The following is a 23,075-nucleotide window of genomic DNA, read 5'->3' as shown; positions in this document are numbered from 1 at the left end:
ATATATATATATATATATATATATATATATATATATATATATATATATATATATATATATATATATATATATATATATATATATATATACTTTTTTTTAGGATTCTCATTGCTCAACTTCAAAAAGAAAATACGTAATATGTTCGTTGATGAAGAAATGCATCGTCATTTTTCATAGTTTTCCCTACATAGTATTATTATTATTATTATTATTAGTAGTAGTAGTAGTAGTAGTAGTAATAGTAGAACAACAACAATAACAACAACTACTACTACTATTACTACTAATATTACTATTACCATCACCACCACTACTACTACTACTACTACTACTACTACTACTACTGCCGTTGTTGTTGTTGTTGTTGTTGTTGTTGTTGTTGTTGTTGCTGCTGCTACTACGTATAATAATAATAATAATAATAATGACAATAATAATAATAATAATAATAATAATAATAATAATAATAATAATAATAATAATAATAATTTCATACCCATTTTCCCATAATACTAGAACCACAGTAAATGAATGCAAAAATAAACATACAATAAAGAGCACAGTTTCCCTCGCATATTCTTCCTCAGACCTGTATAGAATCCCTTCACAAAACACAAAACACATCAGTAAACACATTTCCCATAACATTCTTCAGCAAAACCCCAAGTCTCATCCAACAGCAACGCAATATAACACAGCCTCCTACAATAACCCCTCCCATAAACTGCCCCCCCCGCCTTCTTCAAGTACCCCACACTTCACCTGTATATAAAAGTGACTCTGTCTGTCTGTCTGCCTGTCTGCCTGTGTATGCGCTACTGTCTGCCACCATAATCTGAGACTAAATGGACCAACTTTTTTTTTTTTAATGCCTTACAATTAATCTTTTAATTTCAGAAGTGGCATATTGAAGAGTATTTTATTTAATGATTTCTTTTATATTTATACCCTCATTCAGATTCCCCAACGTAGAAAAAATTAGTAAATAAGATGAGCAAAACATACAGAAATAAAGGTACGTACACATACAGACCACACGGCTTCCTGTACCTGCCCTCTTTTTCGTAATAAATAAATAAATAAACAAACAATGTAAAAAGAAACGTATAGTTACTGTAACAACATACTGTGCCTGGAGAAAGTTTATTAAAAGAGTGCATTTGTGTATAATATAAAATAGACGGTGATTTTCTTTATAGACATATGCAGTAGTGGTAGGTGCAGCACAGTATAACATAACACTCACTCACTCACTCACTCACTCTCTCACACACACACACACACACAAAGAACACACTGAACACCTGAACTCTGAGCAAAAAACAACAACACACACACACCTCCTTATCTCCATCTCCCCTTCATAGCTGCCCTAACATGTTTACATTAGTTCCCCCGAAGAGAGAGAGAGAGAGAGAGAGAGAGAGAGAGAGAGAGAGAGAGAGAGAGAGAGAGAGAGAGAGAGAGAGAGAGAGAGAGAGAGAGAGAGAGAAACAAACCTAAATCTATTCTCTGTGGCATGATTCTAGGCTACAGTGCACAAGCAGACACCAAGGGGAGACTCTAAGAGAGGCGAGGTGTAGTGCGGCCATCGGGACAAACACCCACGTTTTACAGAACAATAACTTGATAACACTAATAACACTAAGATGGTTAAGTTAATGAGCCACGTAAATAGAGAACGAGAAATAACACGAATACAATACACAAAGGTAAACTGGTAAACACTTCTACTAATATGTGTTACTATGTTAAATATCATAATAACAACACTAATATTGGTAATTAATGAATGGAAATGTTTGAAAGTATTATGCATACCTACACTTGAGCTATGTAATAATAGTAACTTTCAATATTTTTATAGCATTTTTAACACCTTTTTTTTTTCCATGTATATATAGAAATAGTAGAAAAATTGACATATATAGAATTAGTAGTAGGAAAAGATAGATTTACTATATATATATATATATAAGACTAGATATGGCTATGCACCTGTATATACAGCATAGTAGAATTCTGAATTATGTACGCCTCTATTACATGGGTTTCGAGTAAAAATATATATATATGTTTGTATGATTGATGCATTTTGTACTTTTATGAATGTATTCTTAAGTAACACTAAAAGAAATTAATCCAATTGTTTCTTTTTTTTTCTGGACTGTACAAAAGATAAAGTGTAGATTATTATTAGTAGTAGTTGTATTATGTGGATGATTTCAACTTGAGAACAAAAGAGCCACAAAAAATTTGATTCAAACAGCTGTATGTACATCACTTTCCGTCATCATCATCATCATTACCATCACTCAACAAAGAGAGCAAGACACTAAAACTTTGATTAAGAAAGCAGTAATTACCTAACTCTGATCTTACACATCACTTGATATCCTTTCACCTTACAACCCAGCATTCATTGGTAATATTTTTAATTTAACATTATTTGATCTTACATTTCAGCACTTTTCAGTAATACTTTTAGTTTGATATTAACTGTAAGAGCACCACAGTTAATACTGACACCACTATAATCAATTAATACAGACAGGTAAGACAGGTGTGATATACAAGTTAATGATTCATAGTCATGCAGGTGTTATGCAAGTGCATATATATGAGTGTCAATACTGATTTCATTAACAGTGATTTATGTACAGTAATTCTCAAACTAAAGTAAATTATTTTGATTCATCAGCTCCTATACACATTTCATTCATATTTTTCTTCCCTGATCATATATATATATATATATATATATATATATATATATATATATATATATATATATATATATATATATATATATATATATATATATATATATATATATATATATATATATATATATCATGATTATTTTTCATTCATATTTTTCTTCTCTTGAGTGTTTATATTTTTTTTTCATTAGTTTATCTTATTGATCTCTAAATACACCTTTCACCATCACTTTCCTGCCCTGTGTTTGATTTTGCGAATATATATACCAGAAAGAATAACAGATAATTCTACTGCACTTATATACATACACACACCCACACCCTTTAACACACACACACACACACACACACACACACACACACACACACACACACACACACACACACACCTAAACACACACAAACATACACAAACACATAAATATAAATAAAAAGTATGTACGTATGATATAACTTGGTATTAAAAGAAGAGACATTATGAGCTTCATTTAACCCTTGAAAAATACCCACAGGTAAACACACACACCCATACACACACACATCACAGCCTCAAGTCATCCAGAGAGCCAGACAGGACGAGTGCCAGTAGTGCCGGCACCCTCTTACACCCATGGATGGCTAGGGGGGGATCAGAGCCAGGCACAAACTCAGTGTGAGCCGAGACCTCCTTCATAACCCTGGCCAGCGCTGCCTCATCTATCACCACATCCTCCCTCTGCATCCTCAGTAGCTCCCTCACCACACATGACTTGATCTGCGCCAAGTCCATTGGTAGGAACGGCACCAGGGCCACATTGCTGGTGACTGAGGCCAGGTAGTGTGTGTTCTGCAGCCTCAGACTCAAGTTGGTGAAGTCATGCTCAAGGAAGTTCGTCTCTCCTCCCTCTTTTCTTTGCAGGTCAAGAAAGTGCTGCCACACGTCCCTGCCTCCTCTCGTCCCGCTTAAAACAACCAACACACGACTGGCGTTCTGTGTGGTGGCCTCAGGGAGGTGGAGGCTTTTCAGAAACTGCTCCAGGATGGCCAAGGGCAACCGTGACTCCCCGTCCCATCCGTCTATCACCAGAAGGTTTGGTGCGCACGGCTCCAGGCCCTGCACCAGACCCATGGCCTTCTCTTGTAGGTTGTAAGCACTGCCGGGCAACAGCTGAGCAAGGACCGTCTGCACTCTGAACTCCTTTGGCAGCACGCCTTTAATGATGTTGATAGTGAGGGTCTTGCCACTTCCTTCCCAGCCAGACAGCCACAGCACAAATGGCCGCTCTGCACTTGAAGCTGCAAACATCTTCAGGTTATGAACAAGTGACTCTATGGCCAAGTTCTGACCAACAATGTTTTTCTTAAGTTGATTCTTGAGCTCAGTTATCGGGAACTCTGCATTCCTCCTTTCCCTACATGACAATTCCTTATTAGCTATTAGGAACGATAAGTCTGTGACCAGATACAGTGAAGATGATGCAACAGCGATGAGGATGGAGATGAGTGCCACAACACACCAACACCAGCGACTCCTCCCAGCGCTTGGCGGAGGCAATTCACGTTTCTTGCTGCTGAAAAATGTGACTCATGAGCCTACAGAGTGTGGTGGAGTTCTGTATCTTGCTCCTTCTTACAAATATAGATGTGCTTTGGTGTGCAACTTCCATGACAAGAGACTGACTGATAAGCCACAGAGTGATACACAAGGAGTACTGGATTCTAAGGGCACTGTAAACTTTATAACTTGATACTAGTCCAGTCTGAGTCACTGGAAGATGAATAAAAGGCTGTTGCATTCATGGACTTAACTTCCTTCATCCTTAACTGTACTTATGAAGACTTAGAGAAGCCTTCTTGATATTCAGCTAACTGATAAAGCTTCAGCATTCAGGCAAGCTTGTTACAAGAAAGGCTTGTGAACAGCCAGAGGATAATATTCATGCAAGTTTCATGCATGATGAATAATTTCAGTCACTGGACAGTGCTACTAGTATTGTAAATTACTGTAATGTTCAAAAACACTTTTTGCATAAATTTCAGAATACATACATAAATTTGGGATTAAAAAACAAAACAAAAAGGAAAAAGAACGAAGCAGAAAAAAACATACATGCACAAAAAGAAGAAAGGCACCAAGATGTGTCTTTAAAAGGAAAAACTCACAACTAAAAAAAAGGTGTACAGAACTTCCTACACAGCAGTGCCTCTCATGACCAAATCAAGCAGTAGTAAAAAGAACATACCACTGCACACCTCCACTCACCTTGTGTCCCTGGTGAGGCTGCGGCCTGGGCGTCGCGAGCCATAGGTAACAGTGTGTGCAGTCCATGGCCCAGCAGAGGCAGACCGCACCAGCAGGCTGCGTCTTGACTGGGTCTGCAGGTGGCCCCCAGGTGGCTGGGAGGGTGTGGCAGACCTGGGCCTCAGTGGCTCCTCCTCGCTGTCTAAACTTAACCTGGCCCTGGGAAATACAAGATAGGATATTGTAAGAATCCTTTGTCATGTGTAGGAGTGGCAAGTCGGAGGCACAAATAAAGATAAAAAGACACTAATAAATGTGCAAGTGATATGCAGATTTCATGGAGCATTTTGTAACCATCGCAACAAGTTTCTGTCGCAAGTGTCTAGCTCAGGAAGATGGTAGTGGCACACAGGGCAAAGCGCGACAAAGGAATCTACCTACTTGTAGCTTAAATTCCACATCGTTCACCAGTTCCATATCCTACATATGTATCTGATTCATCATCTTTTTTTTTTCTTTTTTTTCTTTTAAACAGAATCAAGAACGGCATCCGTAAAAAAGTTCAGTAAATCCGCAAACACAATCGCTCCCTTTCACTACATACATCCGGCACGGCTCCTCACATTTTTCACGCACTCAAAACATATAAATACCACACTTATCCTTACATGTCCTCCATTATCTAGCAGGCAGGGTACAAGCAGGCCCCTTGACCACCATCCTCCTGCCGCGGTGCTGTTGTCAGGCTTGTTTACACCAGGCAGGTGGCTCACGCTCACCTCGGCGGTTTAAGTTTGGCTTTACAACGGCGTCTTCATACCCGCTCTTGTCGATACTCATTATTCATATGTTATGTCCCAGTTATATTCGTTGTTCTAATTCATCTACATTATAGTAATATTTGTATTTGTAGGTTGCGTATCCTGCTAAGGTGTGTGTGTGTGTGCGTGCGTGTGTGTGTGTGTGTGACTGACATGTTGTTGTTACCTGTTGAGGGTTCTCTGCCAGGCACTCTTGGGGCACACACTGGGAATAACAGGTCTTCCTTTCCTTGTCATGGCTTCTCTTCCCAGTCAGACAATACACAATTCTAGGTACTCGTGGAGAAAGTGGGTCCCGGCTAGCTGCAGACCCCCGGTACGATTTGCCAGATATGCATTTTTGCTACACTAGTACCACGCTGGGCGAGTGACACAACCTGGCAGCACAGTGGAATGATGGCCAACAAGAGGAACAACAAATGCCACTTTTTTTTTTCTTTTTTTTTCAGTATTACTACTCTCTACCGCCATTCTTCGCTAGTCTACCTAGATATACATGAATGAAGTAATCTTGCAACACATCGCGATACTATGATACATAGCTAATGTGTACGATGGGAGATAGATGGGCATCTTGAGTTCTTCACAAGCTCCTTGGAAACATAAACCGATTGATTGTTATACGGAAGCTCACGTAGTTTCTTCGGCCACACACTCTACTACTCAACTCAAGATGATTGAAATTCTGACAGATGAATAAAATTTTGAAGATGAGTAAATTTCTGAACGAGTATTTTTTAACAGTTTCTGCTCAGGAAAACATGCTGGAAATGCTGGATAGTTAACAGATTTTTAAAGCAGAAGTGAATGAACTGATAATTATTTCTTTAACTAAAGAGATAGTGGAACAGGAGATAAGCTAGAAAAAAAAAATTGTCATCACCAGACCAAATATATCCCAGAGTAATGAAAAAAAGCAGAGGTTATTACTGCAAGTGTCTTTAGGATATTGCTAGTGTCTAATTGGTGCTATTTTGGCTTCTTATCTATCTGTCATGAATTTACTTTGGTATGCAATTTACACTTCATATTGCGATGTAAGTGTTTTGAATCTACTTTGGTATGCGATCTATACTTTATATTGTAATCTACACCAAGAAAAGTTTGTACTTAACAAGAACAAGGAAAACACTTGTCTTGATTTCGAGAGAGATTGTCTGGTTAGAGAGTTTGAAGCATGAGTGGAATGTCTGTTCAAGTGTTGAAGTTCAAAGAAGAGACCGTGAGACACTTCAATCAATTATTCAGAGAGAAGTCGCTGAAGGCTCAATAGTTCATTCCGACGACTGGCCAGCTTACTCTAATTCAAACCAACTCAATTTTCGTCAGTTTTGCGTAAATCATCGGCAATATTACGTCGATCCTAACATCAAACCACATACACAAGGAAATGAAAGATCCTAGCATGATGCGAAGATTCGTATGTTGAAAAAAAATGTGAGGCATCAATCAAAGAGCATTTCAATCGCACCTAGACTACTTCAGATGATGAGAAAAGAAGCTCCAGACCTTTAGCGATGAACGTACCGTTCATCGCTAGAATACGAATAAAAAGAATTTTTTAAATATTTCAATTACACTTTCTCTATGTTATACATAATTCCAAAATAAAATTTGCACGGTGTAGATACTTTTTCCTTGTAGATAACAAGCCAAAGTACGGTGTAGATATTTTCCTTGTAGATAACAAAACAAAGGAGCACCGTCTAATTATAGACCTGTCAGTTCAACGTCAATTGTAGGTAAAATAATGGAGTCATTAATCACGAAGAACGTTAGAGAATATTTAGACAAGTATTACTCGATAACTCAGTCACAGGCATGGCTTCGCGAAGAGGAAGTGTTGCCTTGCGAACTTGAGTTTTTTTTTTTCTTTTTCTTTTTTAGTAAAGTTTTATAAAGCGGTAAATAATGTGGATAAGTATGACATCCTATACCTGGACTTTAGTAAGGCGTTCGACAAGGCACCCTATCAGAGATTCTTGAGAAAGGTTACGGCGCATGGACTGAAAAGGAAGGTGTTATATAGTCGGATAAGATCGTGGTTAGTAGACAATATGCAACAGACTTTTAAACAGAGTTGTAATTAATTATTATAAATCAGAGTAGGGTCAAGTATAATTAGTGGTGAGCCACAGGGACCAGTTTCATTATTATATTTGATAGATAGTGGGAACAGTAGTGATGTTAGTAAATTTATAGATGACACGAAGATGGGTAGGTCATTTAGGTCGGATTCGGATGCCCTCGCCTTGCAGACAGATCTATAATAAACGACTGGACAGACAGATGGCAAATAGAGGTTTAATGTTAACAAATGTAAAGGACTTTGCATAGATAAAGGAAACCCACACAGTAGGTAGGTATACAACAGAGAACGCTGTTTAAGTTCAGAGAACGAAAAAAAAAAAAAAAAAAATTAGGAGTTAGCTATGATTACAGTTAGCTATGATCCCCATCTAAGAAAACAATGCATAGAGGCCACAAAAATAAAGCAAATCGGGTTTTGCGTTGAATTTTTAGGAGTGTTAAAATGAGAAGCCCTGAAGTAATATTAAAGTTATTTTGTGGTTTCCATGGTGCAGGACGGATACTGACTCTGGAACTAGAAATATCTGGTAAAATATTGGAGATTATGCTAAATATCGATGTAGAGAGACTGGAAGGGAGAAAGATCTCGGTCTGGATCCAGCTGATGACATCACTGGGATCCGTTTTTTCCTTTTTTTTTTTTTTTTTACGTCGTCCGTTTCATTTTGAAAATGACGGGAAGGAAAACTACTGGTAGACTCGATTGACCTATATATTTTGACTTGCCATATATTTTAACTAATACTGTGAATATCAGAACATTTCAAACATGAGTAATGGAAAAATAATAATAAATAATTTGAAAGAATTTGGAATGTTGACAGGATTAAAAACAATTATTAAGCTTACAATTAAAAGGAATTAAAACGCTTTAAAAATCATTAATTTTTTTTTTTCATTCAGATTGAAGTTACTTAGGAAATGAAATAAACAATTTACTGAAATAAGTAGAAAAAAGTTGGAATCTTGACACAATTAAAGTCACTGGGAACTTCACCCATTTTTAACTAACAAGAATACTAAAACACTTAAAAATTTGGCCTGTTTTTACAGGCTTATTTCTGGTTGCAAGTAACTTTAAGTTGAAAAACAATTTAAAGTTACTTGCAACCAGAAATAAGCAAATAAAAATTTTATTTTGAAATACTGACATAATTAATGATCATTTTAATGTCCACAAGTTGCTGAGGGAGACAGATGGTGTGGAAATGAGGCAGGAAACATGCCTCATGTACTTATAAATAACAATAGAACATGATTATATAACTTTTTAAATGGAGTCTACAAACAACTGTAAAATTTTGAAGAGTTTATTTTGTTGCTAAAGTTGTATAGACAGAAGTAGTACATTTGATGTGACAGGCACCAGCACAAGGAAATTTCACACTGGGTACTTAGAAGCACTCTTGATATGTGCTTAAAAAACCACAACCTTGTATGAATTAACCCAATTGTATTTTGGACGTAATAATAACTTTCACTCACTTTAGGCTGTACTATAAGTGGAATAAACACTCAACTTCACAGAATAATTCAGTTCTTAATTATAATTTCTATGGAAAGAAAACATTCACTATCCCCACAATTTCCTAATTTTCTACTTTTCCTTTTCCTTCCTTTTCTTTTGCCAATACTGCACGTAAACCTTAGAAGCAAGAATAAGTACAAACACACACACGCCCCAATGCCCACAGCAAGAGACAGGACAGCGGCTCTGACTACTACACAGCTTGACTGACTGACTGGTGATGATGTGGCAGAAAAGGAGGCCTGGGGCAGTGGAGCAATGGTGGTGGTGGTGATGGTGGTGCAGCAAGGCCAGCCACACAGCCTCTCAACAGCACCACACAGCAAACATAAACCTGTCCTCTCACTAATGCCCTTGAAATACAGTTTACTTCAAGACTTCACCTTGGAAATGAAGGGATAGATTGATAACCATAAAATTCTATACACAGAAGTGATGTCAATGCAAAGCAATGTTATTTTTTTTAGATTACTTGAAGGTCTGCCACATAACAGTGAAGGACACTCTGAAGTAAATCCAACACCACTCAATTGTCGTTATTTCATCTAACGTCCTCATTTTCCCTTATTGGATTGGACGGCTTATGAGTTACTTTTTGTGGTCACAGATGATCTCTTCCCTAATGTCCATCACTGCCCCAACACCACTCAGTGACTTAACATTACTTGTGTTTGAGAGAATAACCTCCTAACCTCTACTACAAATGATAAGTAAGATTAGACCATTAAATAGCATTAGATTTAGTTGAGTTTACTAACCTTTTACTCAGTGCAATGGCATTAGTAAGATAAGGTTATCAGATACCACTGGACATAGTTTAGATCCTACCCAGCACAATAACACAAGATCAGGAAGCTATCAAACACCATAAGACTTGATTAAAGAAATGCCCTTCCCTGCATAATGGCAAACCTTCAGGTAACCCTTATTGTTCAGTGGAAAGATACTTTGCCTGGCTGAGCAGGAACCCCCGCAGCAGCAGGCACATGAAAGACAACACAGCACTGAGCATCACCTCCCACGTGGCTTGGCAAGCACGATGGGAGGCAGTCAAACACTCAAACACTCACTCATGATACAATGGCCCTTCAGAACCGGGCAGCAAGTACATACACAGCTGTCCCATTACACTAACATACGGGTATTGTGAACTGGCATGCATGGAATTATTGACCATCTAACACAGTCTGCCCATCACCTGTTTATCTAATAAGAGCAATCAGTTCTTACAGTGTGCTTCACAGTATCAACATTACGTCTTATTCTAGAGAAGTAGGATTCGTGAATGTCTGAAATTTCCATGTATCACCTTCTTTCATCTATGACCTACTTTATGCTACCCAGAGTATGAGATAAGCAGTGTCCAAACCATCAAAACCAAGCGCAAACGAAGGACTGAGTGTAGTAAATAACAATACATCATCATCACAGCATTGCAGGACATTCTTCGCTAAATTTTCCCCATCAGCATTGGAGTGGAGAGGTTCAACCCAGTCATTCCCTATACCTAACACACCATATCTCTCACTACTCAGCCCTCTACTACAGCCTCACCAAGCTCAGCACACCCTGCAGCCCCCACTCAGCTCCCAGATAATCTTGCTAAGCCCTATTAAGCCCCACACACCCTCAATGTTCTGTCCCTAATGATCTCAAGTTCTACACACCAACCCTTTATAATCTAAGTCCCTGTTCAGTAAGCCACACATAGACTACAGCCCCCAATCAGCTCTCTTATACTCTCACAAAGCCCCATGAAGCAAGACAAACCCCTACAGTTCCCTCTCACTCCCCTACCAGCCCTGCCCAGCCCATATTAACCCCAAGTCCTGTGTTTCAATACTTGTTCTTAAATCTGAAAGTCTTCACTATATGTACTTTGACTAATTTTACATTTTCAGTAATCTTTAACCAAGTGTGCATTTGTATTTTTTGTTGAGTATATATTTTTCTTAACTTTAGTACTTTTTAAAATTTTTTGATAATGGAATGATTAAATATGATATGGCATAGTAAAATATTTGTCGTTGTTTATTACTTGTGTATCCCTTTAAAATACAGAATTGCCTATGTATTGTTGTGTTCAATGCATAATAAATGGATAAATAAACCTTAGCATGATAAAAAGAATTAACAATATATGGAAGTACAATAATATATGAAGTGAGTATAATAAACACTAATTCATTTAAGAGATATGTAAAAGTTTTGTTCTATTCAACCCAAGATTATGTCATATTTTTGCCTTTTTTTTATTTTCTCATTATCATTGTATCTCCTTCCTTCATTCCTTCCTCATCCTCACATATCCTTCCTTTTTACCTTATCAATATTTCATTCTCACATCCTTCCTAAACATCCTACTGCCTTGATCTTTGTGACTTTCTTCCTTCCCTCCATTCTCTCCCTATATCTCACACATACTTCATCTTGTTCCTCCTCTTCCTCCTCCTACACCTCTTTTCTAAACCCCTATCCTTCCAAACTATTCCTCTCTCTCTCTCTCTCTCTCTCTCTCTCTCTCTCTCTCTCTCTCTCTCTCTCTCTCTCTCTCTTTCTCTCTCTCTCTCTCTCTCATTCTCCACTCCATCTTCACCCACTTATCACTTATCGCTCCCCCTCATCATCATCCTTCCGCACACTCCCATCTCTGCCATCACTTTCTCCACCACCACCAGCAGCAGCAGTGGCAGCGGCGGCGGCAGCAGCGGCGGCAGCAGCAGCAGCAGCAGCAGCCTCCCGGTCGTCAATTTCCTCAAAGGACGAAGCAGTATTAGCATCACTCTCCTCACTCCCGGCCGACCCTGTGTCAGCGATGTCCAGAGGCTCCACCGGGTCAGGGATGGGTGGGGGCAGCAGAGGTGTGGCAGCAGCAGTGGTGGTGGTGGTGGTAAGGGGCGGTGTGGTGGTGGTGGCAGTGGTGGTGGTGTCCTCTGGTGGTGGGGATAAGGAAAGAAGAGTGAGGATTTGTGTTGTGGTTTGTTTTAAATGTATGTTTGTGTGTTCATGTATGTGTATATATATAAACAGTTATGCATATGCACTCTACAGATCTTTTTGTATAATGATGATAGCTGTGTAGATTTAAAAAGATAATAGTTAACATATAGAGGCACTAAGGAAAACTATTAAATACACTACAACAACAACAGCTACTGCTATTACTACGCCAGACTCCGGAAAGTTATGGACATACACAGGAAAAAGTGCACACAATAAATACACAGACACAGAGAAAGACAAATACATGAACTCAAAAAAACAAAAAGCTCTGCAGAAAGTGAAAAAAATAAAAAAAATAAATAAAATAAATACATAAGCAACAAAAGAAGAAATATACAAAAACACACACACACCAAAAAAGAAAATCAGACAAAAGCAAATAAAAAATGTTAAATAAAAAAAGGGAAAAGAAAAAAAGAAAAAACAAATACATGGAACAAAATAAATAAAAAAATCACATAGAACTAAAGAGAAACAAACAACGAAAAGATAAAAAAAAAACACATAACAAGCAACAGCAGGAATAAAAAAAAAAAAAAAAAAATCATAAAACAACTTATAAAGGCAAACAAAAGCAAAGAACAAACAAAAAAAATAAAACAAAATAAACATATGGGGATTTCAGCAGACAAGCAAACAAGCAGGAGGAGGGAGCAGAAGCAGGTGATAATGGAGGGGAAGGGAGATAATGGAGGTAACAGGAAGATGTGGAGAGAGAGAGAGAGAGAGAGAGAGAGAGAGAGAGAGAGAGAGAGAGAGAGAGAGAGAGAGAGAGAGAGAGAGAGAGAGAGAGAGAGAGAGAGAGAGAGAGAGAGAGAGAGAGAGAGAGAGAGAGAGAGAGAGAGAGAGAGAGAGAGAGAGAGAGAGAGAGAGAGAGAGAGAATAAGAAGCAATCAGGTGAAAAGATACAAAAAGTAAACAAGAAATGCAACAGATTGAAAATTCAAATTCCACAAAGAAGAACAAGAACAAGAACAAGAAGACAATGTTTAAACTAACCTGGTAGTGAAGGAGGAGAAGAAGGAGGAGGAGGAGGGGAAGGAGAAGAAGACAAAGAGGACAGAGGTGGAGGAGGAGGTGGAGTGTGAGAAACAGGAACAGTGGATGGAGATGAGGAAGATGGACACTGAAAGAGAGGTGGTGGAGGATGTGCAGTGGTGGTGATGGTGGTGGTGGCTGTGGTGGTGGTGGTGGTGGTGTTGCTCTCCTCGCATTCGGACAGGTCTGACTCGTGGCCGTCACCACCCCCTGCCTCCTCTGCTGGGCCGGGGAAGGGAAGGGCAGCAGCAAGCATGGCAGGGGAGGGGCAGAGAGGGACGGGTGTTGTAGTATATGTACAGTACAGTGAGGTGGCTGGATGCACAGTGGGGTCTATTCATTCCAAGTCTATGCCTGGAGCCTGAATTACTCACTAGTTCTCGTAACCTAGTCAGTGATTGGTTTGTGCTCTTGTAAGATTGTCACCGGTTGGGCTATGGATTAGTCAGCCTGTCTCACTTGCCTCTCCACACTAAACGTTTTACTTCTCTTCCCTCTATCTTGAAAAGTTACATTTGAGAGAGAGAAATAGGAAGGATTCAGTTCTCAAATAGAGTGGTAGTTGAATGGCATAGATTCAGTAATGAGATTGTTAGTGCTGAGTCATTAAGGAGCTTTGCTAGAAGATGGATGTGGATGACAGGTGGAAACAGGTAGGCAGGTTTCATACAAGGACTGCTACGTGTACAGCCGACAGTTTCTTGCAGCTTCCCTTAGGCTCTTATGCAAGGTAGCTCCTTTACATTGTGCAGTACTTGGTTTCTTCATTGTTGGACAGAAGAATGAAATTAGATGATGAATGTATTAAAATAAAATTAAAATTGACAAATAATAATCATGGTAATGTAAGCTGGAGTCAAGCATGAAGTTAAAACTGTTTATACTGTAACGCTTTTTGTTCAGTTCAGTCATCATTAATCATCACGCTGCAAATAAGTGGCACGTGACAGATAAAGTTCTCCTGAAGATGATAGTGTTATCAAATATTAAATAAGGCTAAGAGGGAGAATGGAGAGCAGCTTTTTATCTCAGTCAGCAGTCACTCAACACAATGAGGACAAACAAACACACACACACACACACACACACACACACACACACACACACACACAGTGAGGTCTTGTGCACCAGCCTCACATAAAAAGTCACTTGCCACTCTTCCTTTCCACCTTATCTAAAACCTGATAACATCTTCAGAACTTCCCTTATCAAGTACATTCACTCCATAAACTATCAGTGCATGATACGGATGACAATTCTGAAATGGCTGTATTACTGTATTCAGAGTATGCAGCCATGATGAAGAGGATCAACACATGGGCTTCTGTACAGTATTTCAAAACATGTGGAATGAGTCTGTCAAAGTATATCTCTACAAATTACCTCCAGCATCTCAGTACTCTCCTTTCCAAATACTTATCATTACTAGTTTCAAAATGTTTGGCCTAAACTATGCACCAATTCTTATTTTATTGAGTGTGCAATGATTTCTATTTACAGCATTATAATTTTGAAATGTGGTGAGGTGGTTCCTTTCCACTGGGGCTGATGGGGCCAAGAGCATGAGTGACGTGTGTATAAGTGTGCGGTGCTTTGTCTGTGCCACCTTGTTAGGGAGTGTTGGTTCGGTATATAGATGCACAGATCGTGGTGATGCTACGAAAAAAATAAATAAATAAAACACAGAACAAAAAGTGTATAAGCATTTTCAGCTCCACCCATGACTTGAGCTCACATTATCATAAACATTCTTTGTCAATATTAACTTCAACACATTTGCAATCTCCTATCATTCCTCTTAAAAAAAATAAAAAATAAAAAATAAAAAAAGAATCAAGTGCTATACGAAATAAGAAAGACAGGAAAAAGACATAAAACCTGTACTGGGGAGAGGCCAGCATGTGATCTACATGAGAGACAGACTGACTGAGCCACAGACACAGGTTATGAAAGTCCTTAGGCTCCAGCTGCAGACTATGAATGAATGCACTACAGGATGTGTCAAGATGTGCTGGTGATGTGTTGTGGTGCCATTACAGCCTTGTGTTGTGCTCAAGAATGAGTCAGGATGTGCTGGTGAGGTGTTGTGTTGCCATTACAGTCTTGTGGTGTGCTAAATGTATTCCACTTTGCTGTAATGTTCCTGAGACACTTGGTGGAGGGGTGAAAGAACAATGATCTAGTTCTTTGTGAATTAGAATTAAAATTTTGTAACTGCTAAAAATACATCAAACTCTCAATCCAAAATACTGCAAATACAAGGTTGTTTTTCCCTTGCCACTTATTCTTGTTCTTCCTGGGATGTGCGAGTAGTCTTTCCTTTCTTTTCCAGCACAAACAGGAATAGTCAGATTTTGCCCCTCACGACTCATTCTCCATTCAGTGTGTGTGTGTGTGTGTGTGTGTGTGTGTGTGTGTGTGTGTGTGTGTGTGTGTGTGTGTGTGTGTGTGTGTGTGTGTGTGTGTGTGTGTGTGTGTGTGTGTGTGTGTGTGTGTGTGTGTGTGTGTGTGTGTGTGTGTGTGTATGAATGCAAGCACCAGGGACATCCCAGCATGTTTAACCAAAGCAGCAAATCTCAAACACATTACCAATCTGTATAAAAAAAATTTGCAGTAATAGTAGCAGTAGTATTAATAATAATATTAATAATAATAATAATAATAATAATAATAATAATAATAATAATAATAATAATAATAATAATAATAATAATAAACAATAGCATTACAAAAAGCTTTATATATATACAGCACCTTAATCTTAATCTTCACTGGCCCAAATATGCCCAACAAATTTTTTTTAAATGTAGCAAATCTAGCCAGGAATGCATACAGAACATACACAGCCTTAAACATACAGGCAATGCAGAAATAGAGATGTATGAATGTAATCAATAAACAGTAAAAAATTAATTAAAACTACACAGTATCATAGAAAAAGCATATATAAAACAAACACACACTCTCTCTCCTTCTTTCCTTGACACACACATACACACACACACACAAACCTTCTAACTAATTTTCCTTACCAAAATCACATACAACAAACATTATACAAAGCCCCACACACACACACAAACTCTCAACCCCATCTGGTAGAAAGAGATGGTCTCATACACAACCCTACTACATCCCAGGAGCTTAGGATATAACACAGGTGGCCACATACTTCTACAGCAAGGCCAGACAGCATGCACCGGTCTACCCTTGCAACTTCATAATGAGAGAGATTCCTACCCCACACCTATTACAATCCCTATACCACAGCAGATGCAAGGTATAGAATGCTCCATATGAAAAATTAATTAAGTAAATGAATTAACGGGAATAACAGTACAAAATCACAGGGTACCTAAAATTTTTGCAGGAGTTTGGTGGGCAAGAGACACACAGCAAAGTACATGGGGGCATCTGTATCTCTCTGTAACTTCCACGTGCCTAGAGTTGTGTTGGGGGTTGTGTTGTCTGAGGTGTTACAATACAGTATGAATGTGCTGCACTGATTCTGATTGTGTGTAACATTGAAAACTTACTATATACTTCTGAGTGATTCCTGATGTATTTCTATGATAAGTGGTCAGCAAATTTATTAATCTACATATATACCTCTTATCCTAACCCTTCCTCTCCTTATCTTCATATATACCTCTTATCTAAACCCTTCCTCTCCATATCTGTCTATATATACACCTCTTATCCTAACCCTTCCTACCCACATCCCTAGCATCCTTACCTCTCATGAAGGACGCCGACTCATCCCAAGATCGGCTGGAGTTGTCACTCCGAGCATCATCATCGTAATCATCCTGCCAGGTGTAAACAGATGACAGATAATCAGTAAGTTGATAACCTTCCTCTTGTACCTGTCCTTCATCCAACATCCCTATCCTGTCCTGTCCCTCAAGAAGATACTGAGGAATTGGTCAGGATGATTTAGCTGTTGAGTGTTCTAATTTGTCTCAGCCAGTTTCTCTCATGGCCCGGCTTCCAACTCTGTACAGGGGGCTTACCTATACGTGTAAGAGGTGTGTTTCAAAATATAAGGAGGTTTCACTCATACTGCTCTCTTGAATGGGGTGGAATCAAAAGTATATTATCTTGTCAACTCGTCTACTCTACTGACTGTCTTTAGCCTCTTACTCTATCCATACACAGCATATTGTCCTATTTTCTGTTCATTCTTCATATCTATTCTGCTCTTTGGGGGAATACTGCCTGGGTCTCCATCACCATCATCATCACCATCCACTTCAATATCTGCTTCTCCTCCCTGTGTTTATGAGTCTTTATAGGACCTCTTCTTGGGTCTTTATCACCACCACCATCACCACCCAACTCAATAACCCTGTTTCTCTTGCCTATATTTGTGAGTCTCACCAACTTTCACAACAACAACCACAGTAATCCATTTCATAAGATCACAGTCGCCCACACTTCACGATAATAACACAGTAATTCCTTCATAATAACAGTAATCCCTCTCCTTGTGCCTCTGTTGGGAATAAATAGGGCAGGTAATATCAATGAATCACCTTTTATTCCCTCTCTTTCCTCCTTCCCTTACCTACAATGTGAGAAAGAGAATAAAAATAAGATTACAATAACATTACCTACCTATTCCAAAAACCATCCTCTCTCACTCCCCCATCCCACCTCCCCACCTGTGCTCCCCTGCCGCCCCATTGTACCTGGTGGGTGTCCTCCTCCTCCTCCTGCAGCACCTCTGGCACGTAGAAGTCATCCTGCCGTGCCAGGGGGCCAATGAAGAGTATCTGGGCGCGGTTGCTGTCGTACACCTCCAGGAAGGGCCGAGCACACAGACTGCGTGCCTCTGCAGGGAGTGTGTGGGAGTTATTGTTTTTTTTTGTTTTTTTTATTTCTTTATCTTATTTCTTGTTTTTTATTTACTTTTTTTTTGAAGGGATGGTGGTTATGGAAAAAAAATAAGGGGAAAAAATGTCCATTGAAGGTTTATAGATGACAGGGTGAGTCTAAAAGTTTGAAACAATGTAACAGTGTATTGTTCAGGTTATAAAATATTGGTCATAACAAGCATTCCTCAGTCCTGTGAAAAGCCAAATTGGTAAATACAAATACCTTCACACAAAATAATAGTACAAAAAAAGAAAGAAGGAAGGAGTGAAGGAATGAAAGAAGGAAGGAAGGAAGGAAGGAAGGAAGGAAGGAAGGAAGGAAGGAAGGAAGGAAGGAAGGAAGGAAGGAAGGAAGGAAGGAAGGAAGGAAGGAGTGAAAGAAGGAAACAAGGAGGGAAGGAAGGGTGACTCTTCTTCCTCCTCCCTATCCTCCTTTCCTCTGACCTTGCTGACCTCTTACCTCGAACTCACAGAATCTCTAGTACAGTCACACAGGTAGCCTTGTTAGGCCTAGTAGGGCTGTTGCAGTCAAATTTTCTCCTTTATATTCCTCCTAGTCCTACAGTTTCTACAGAGCCAACATAAGTTTTGAAGAAAGGAAGAAAAGAAGGAAAGAAAAAGAAGGAAGACACACATCCTCACACATACAACACACAAATAAGGCAAAAAAGGTCCCATAAACACACACACACACACACACACACACACCTATACACTCTCACACACACCTATATATTCTCGCAGGGCTGGGTACACCTTCATGACGGCCATGATAATGGAAATGGTGCTGTTGAAGGGGAAGGAGGTCTGCACAGCATGGTCGATGGCTGGAAAGGTGGCGAATTGGTACCCCTTCTCCTCCAGCAGCTGGCGGTGTTCGGGCAGGACTGTCGCCCCCGCCCCCTCTGCCAGGATCACCCCCACTATGTACCGGAGCTTCTGTGGCTGCTTCTGTTGGGGGTGAAGGTGTTGGTGGTGATGGGGTGCTGGTTAAGACTTGCATTGGAGAGATGGACAGAATATTGATGAGAGAATGTACAAAGAGACTGAACCACATTAGAGGGGTGAATGATTGAGGATACTGGTTAACTCTTGCATTAGGGAGATGGATGGAATAAGGGTGAGAGAATGTAGGAAGAGACTGAACAACATTAGAGTGCAATGATAGCGATTAATGACTGAAAATACAGGTTAACTCTTGCATTATGGTGATGGACGGAATATTGGTGAGAGAAAGAAGAAATAGTTAAGAGTCCTGTAATGATACAAAAAAAATAAAATGAATAAATAAATAAAATAAATAAAAAATAAAATAATAAAATAGATAAATAAATAAATAAATAAATAAAAAATAAAATAGAAAACACACACACACACGGACACTCACCACCTTGGGGTCATCATAGTACACCCCCACTGTGCGGTACTCTGGCAGCAGGGTGTGGATCTCAGTGAACAGCGCCCCAGACTCCTTGTAGGGGCCACGGGCAAACTTGTAGGCAATCTGAGCCTCTCCAAGATCTGGCCTGAGGTGGAGAGGGATAGTTTAGTTAATTGCTTGTGTGGTCGTTTGGAAGCTTAATTAACAATACAACTTAACTACCACCTTACAACCCTTAAGAACCTAACTACCATCTAACAGCCACTTAACCACCACATGACAAATTCCAAACTGCCTTGACACAATGAAGCAACTGCCACTTAACAAGCTTGGACAGTCTAACTACCATGCAATAATGACTTAACCATTACATAAAGAGCCTTAACAATCTAAGTGGCATATAACAAGGCTTAACAACCACATTGCCTTGTAACATTCACCTAATTGCTAAGTAACAAAACTAAACAATCCAATTACTACATAACAAGCCTTGAGAATCTAACAGAGACCTAACTGCTACATAACAAGCACTGAGAACGTAACTACTGAATAACAATGACTTAACTGCCACCTTACAAGCCTTAACAACCTAACTACCACCTAACAACCACTTAACCACCACATAACATTCCAAACTACCACACGAGTCTTCTACCTAACTACCAAGTAACAACCATATAACAGCCACAGTCGTCCCTCGTTACCTACAGTTTCAGGTTCCACGGTTTCACTTTCATTGCTGCTGACCACAAACTCAAATAACAGAGGTGATGAGAGGGAACCTACCAGTGTTCATTGCTTTTTTTTTTATTTATTTTTTTTAGTTAATTGATAAAAAAAAGTTTGTAACCATGTACATCAAGTTTTGGAGGCTCAGAGGTGTTCTTAACCCTTTGACTACTCCTTGGTACACCTTTCTCTAGTTACCAATCTCTCTGAGACACCTTTACTTGTTCGACAGCCATGTCCAATCCTGGAACTGGTAAGAAATCGCAAAATATATTCTTTTCTCCACTAACTTTCTTGTACTTATAAAGACTTCACACATTGCTTCTGGTGCTGCTAATTGTTTCATGTTGTAGTGAAAGAGTTAAAGAATGCACTACCTTCCCACAAATGTTCCTTATCCACAGGTGTGTCTATTACTCACCTCTGAGGATAACAAGGGAAGACTGTAGTATATAACAAACCTCTATGTATAACCTCATAACTATCACATAACAATCTCAGTGGCTAACTAACTAACAAGCTTCAAAATTACAAACAAGCAGGGCTGTAGTGGGCATTACATAAACAACCTTAACCAACACATTTCAGAACTGATTACATATTTCTGGGCAAGACATGAGGCGTTTTCAAATTACGCTCTACACAGTGAACGGATTGGCTGTGAAATTAAGGAAAAACATCAATGTAAATCTAACCTAACCCTTGGATGAAAATTATGTTATTTCAATATTACATGATGTAGTTTATAGAAAAATTAGCGAGAAATATACTGATAAATCTCTCTCTCTCTCTCTCTCTCTCTCTCTCTCACTCACTTGCACGTCTTCACTACAACAGGGACGAAGAGGCCAGAGTGAACCAGCAGTCCGATGATGGTTGCTATGACGATGAGCAGCAGAACCACGAACCCCCACAGAAGGGCAGTCTCTGTATCCATGGCTGTGTGTGTGTCTCTGTGTCTGTGTGTGTGTATGTGTGTGTATGTGTGAGTGTGTGTTTGTGTAAGTTAGGTTAGGTAAGGTAAGGTTAGGTTTGGTGAGGTGAGGTGAGGTTAAAAGAGGTGAGTTAGGTCAGATTTGGTGAGGTGAGGTTAGGTTAGGTTAAAAAAGGTGATGTTAGGTAAGGAAAGCCAAGGTCAGGTCAAACAGCGGAAGAAACGTCACAAAATACAAAAAAATATATATACATGAAAGATTAAGACAAAAGTAAAACAAACTACTAAAGAAAAAGAAGTTACCAGAACAGTACAGGTCAGTTACATGTATACAGCTAGGAGTGTGCGTACAAATATGGGTACCTGACAGACTGTATATATTTCAGTTTGTTATCATGAATGTATATCCAGAAAACCGTGTTACATGTATATCTGAGAACCTGTTTTATATATGCTTTAAAAAGTACGTGTATTTGAGAAGCTGCATATATTAATCAAATTGTCAAGGGTATATAAATGTAAAATGTAAGAATGATGTGTGTGAATCTATGTATTTGAGCGAGATTTACATGTATTAGATTATGTATGATGTATGACAAGCGGCTATGTATGAGTGACGTGTATGTGTGTGTGTGTATGCGAGACACTCTTTATGTATGATGATTTGTATGTAATATATGAGTATGAACTAACTGAATGAGCGTGAATGAACGTGTATAAGTATGTATGCACGAATGGGTGTATGCTGAATCAAAGACAGCTACGTGTGTGTTTATGTATGAGTCGGTATGAGTGTAAATGTCTTCCAGCGGTTGTTATGATGTCTGTCTATTTCAGGCTTGCCACCTCCGCACTGCAATGGCTGAGAGAGGGTGTGTGTTCTCTCAGCCACGCCCTCCCTGCTGGCTGCCTGTGGTCTAGTGTAAATAGCACAACGGCAAGCCACTTCAGTCACTTCACGTCTACTAGTCCTCTCTCTAATCAGCTGACTGCTCTCTCTCTCTCTCTCTCTCTCTCTCTCTCTCTCTCTCTTTTTCTTGTTTCTGTTTTCTTTTTTTTATTATATTCATTTATCTGTTTTTCCTTTCTCTCTTTTTATTTGTTTGTTTATCTATCTATCTATCTATCTATCTATCTATCTATCTATCTATTTATCTATCTATCTATCCATCTATCTGTCTGTCTGTCTGTCTGTCTATCTATCTATTTATCTATCTATCTATCTATGTATATGTCTGTCTCTATCTTTCCTCTTTTATTTCTTCACCTCTTTCTCGGTACTCCCCCATTATTTCTCTCTCTCTCTCTCTCTCTCTCTCTCTCTCTCTCTCTCTCTCTCTCTCTCTCTCTCTCTCTCTCTCTCTCTATTGCATCTTGTTTTAATAATTCCAGTCTCGTTCCTCCTAACCCTATTTCTCTTTTACCTTATTAGTTAGTTAGCTAACTAACAAACAATCTAAATAAATAGATTAAATAAATGAGGAAATGGCGAAATCAGCTAAGAACAAATTGATAAAACAAGAAAAAAAAGGAAATTGTGATGTCAAGGAAATACAAAAAGAAGAGAAGAATCAGCAAAATATATGAGATCACAAAAAAAAATTAAATAAAACAAGAAAATAGGGAAAAATAAAAAATAACATAATAATGTATGTGTATTATCAATAATAAACACACAAAAAGTTTATATTAATAAAAATAGGTGAAAAAAGAACGAGAAAATTATATG

At 38.8% G+C, this 23,075-nt stretch overlaps 2 protein-coding genes across 7 annotated transcripts; both read right to left on the bottom strand.

The window, feature by feature from the left end:
* Positions 1-1,127: 1,127 nt before the first annotated feature.
* On the bottom strand, positions 1,128-6,306 carry LOC135115381 (torsin-2A-like). 4 transcript variants are annotated; one of them, XM_064032097.1, is made up of 3 exons: positions 5,932-6,306; positions 4,966-5,163; positions 1,128-4,273 (listed from the first exon to the last, which is right to left on the bottom strand). In XM_064032097.1, the coding sequence occupies exons 1-3, from the start codon at positions 6,000-6,002 to the stop codon at positions 3,265-3,267; spliced, it is 1,278 nt and encodes a 425-aa protein (XP_063888167.1). In that variant the 5' UTR covers positions 6,003-6,306; the 3' UTR covers positions 1,128-3,264. The 4 variants fall into 4 exon arrangements, with proteins under 4 accessions (XP_063888167.1, XP_063888168.1, XP_063888169.1 ...); XM_064032098.1 differs by having other exon boundaries at positions 1,128-4,270; positions 5,932-6,302; XM_064032099.1 differs by lacking the exon at positions 5,932-6,306 and adding an exon at positions 5,613-5,867.
* A 2,846-nt stretch (positions 6,307-9,152) lies between these two features.
* Positions 9,153-22,351, bottom strand: LOC135115378 (testis-expressed protein 264-like). Of its 3 annotated transcripts, none has more exons than XM_064032089.1 (7): positions 21,228-22,351; positions 19,690-19,828; positions 19,031-19,253; positions 18,117-18,259; positions 17,162-17,234; positions 13,387-13,647; positions 9,153-12,317 (listed from the first exon to the last, which is right to left on the bottom strand). In XM_064032089.1, exons 1-7 carry the CDS (start codon positions 21,347-21,349, stop codon positions 11,992-11,994), a joined length of 1,287 nt encoding a protein of 428 aa, XP_063888159.1. In that variant the 5' UTR covers positions 21,350-22,351; the 3' UTR covers positions 9,153-11,991. The 3 variants fall into 3 exon arrangements, with proteins under 3 accessions (XP_063888159.1, XP_063888160.1, XP_063888161.1); XM_064032090.1 differs by having other exon boundaries at positions 13,387-13,644; positions 21,228-22,350; XM_064032091.1 differs by lacking the exon at positions 13,387-13,647 and having other exon boundaries at positions 21,228-22,349.
* Between the last annotated feature and the right edge of the window lie 724 nt (positions 22,352-23,075).

The sequence above is a fragment of the Scylla paramamosain genome, chromosome 29 (assembly GCF_035594125.1).
Source record: "Scylla paramamosain isolate STU-SP2022 chromosome 29, ASM3559412v1, whole genome shotgun sequence".
NCBI classification, from domain to species: Eukaryota; Metazoa; Arthropoda; class Malacostraca; order Decapoda; family Portunidae; genus Scylla; species Scylla paramamosain.
Note: the sequence above shows the minus strand (reverse complement) of the source record. Positions and strands in the feature narration are given on the sequence as shown.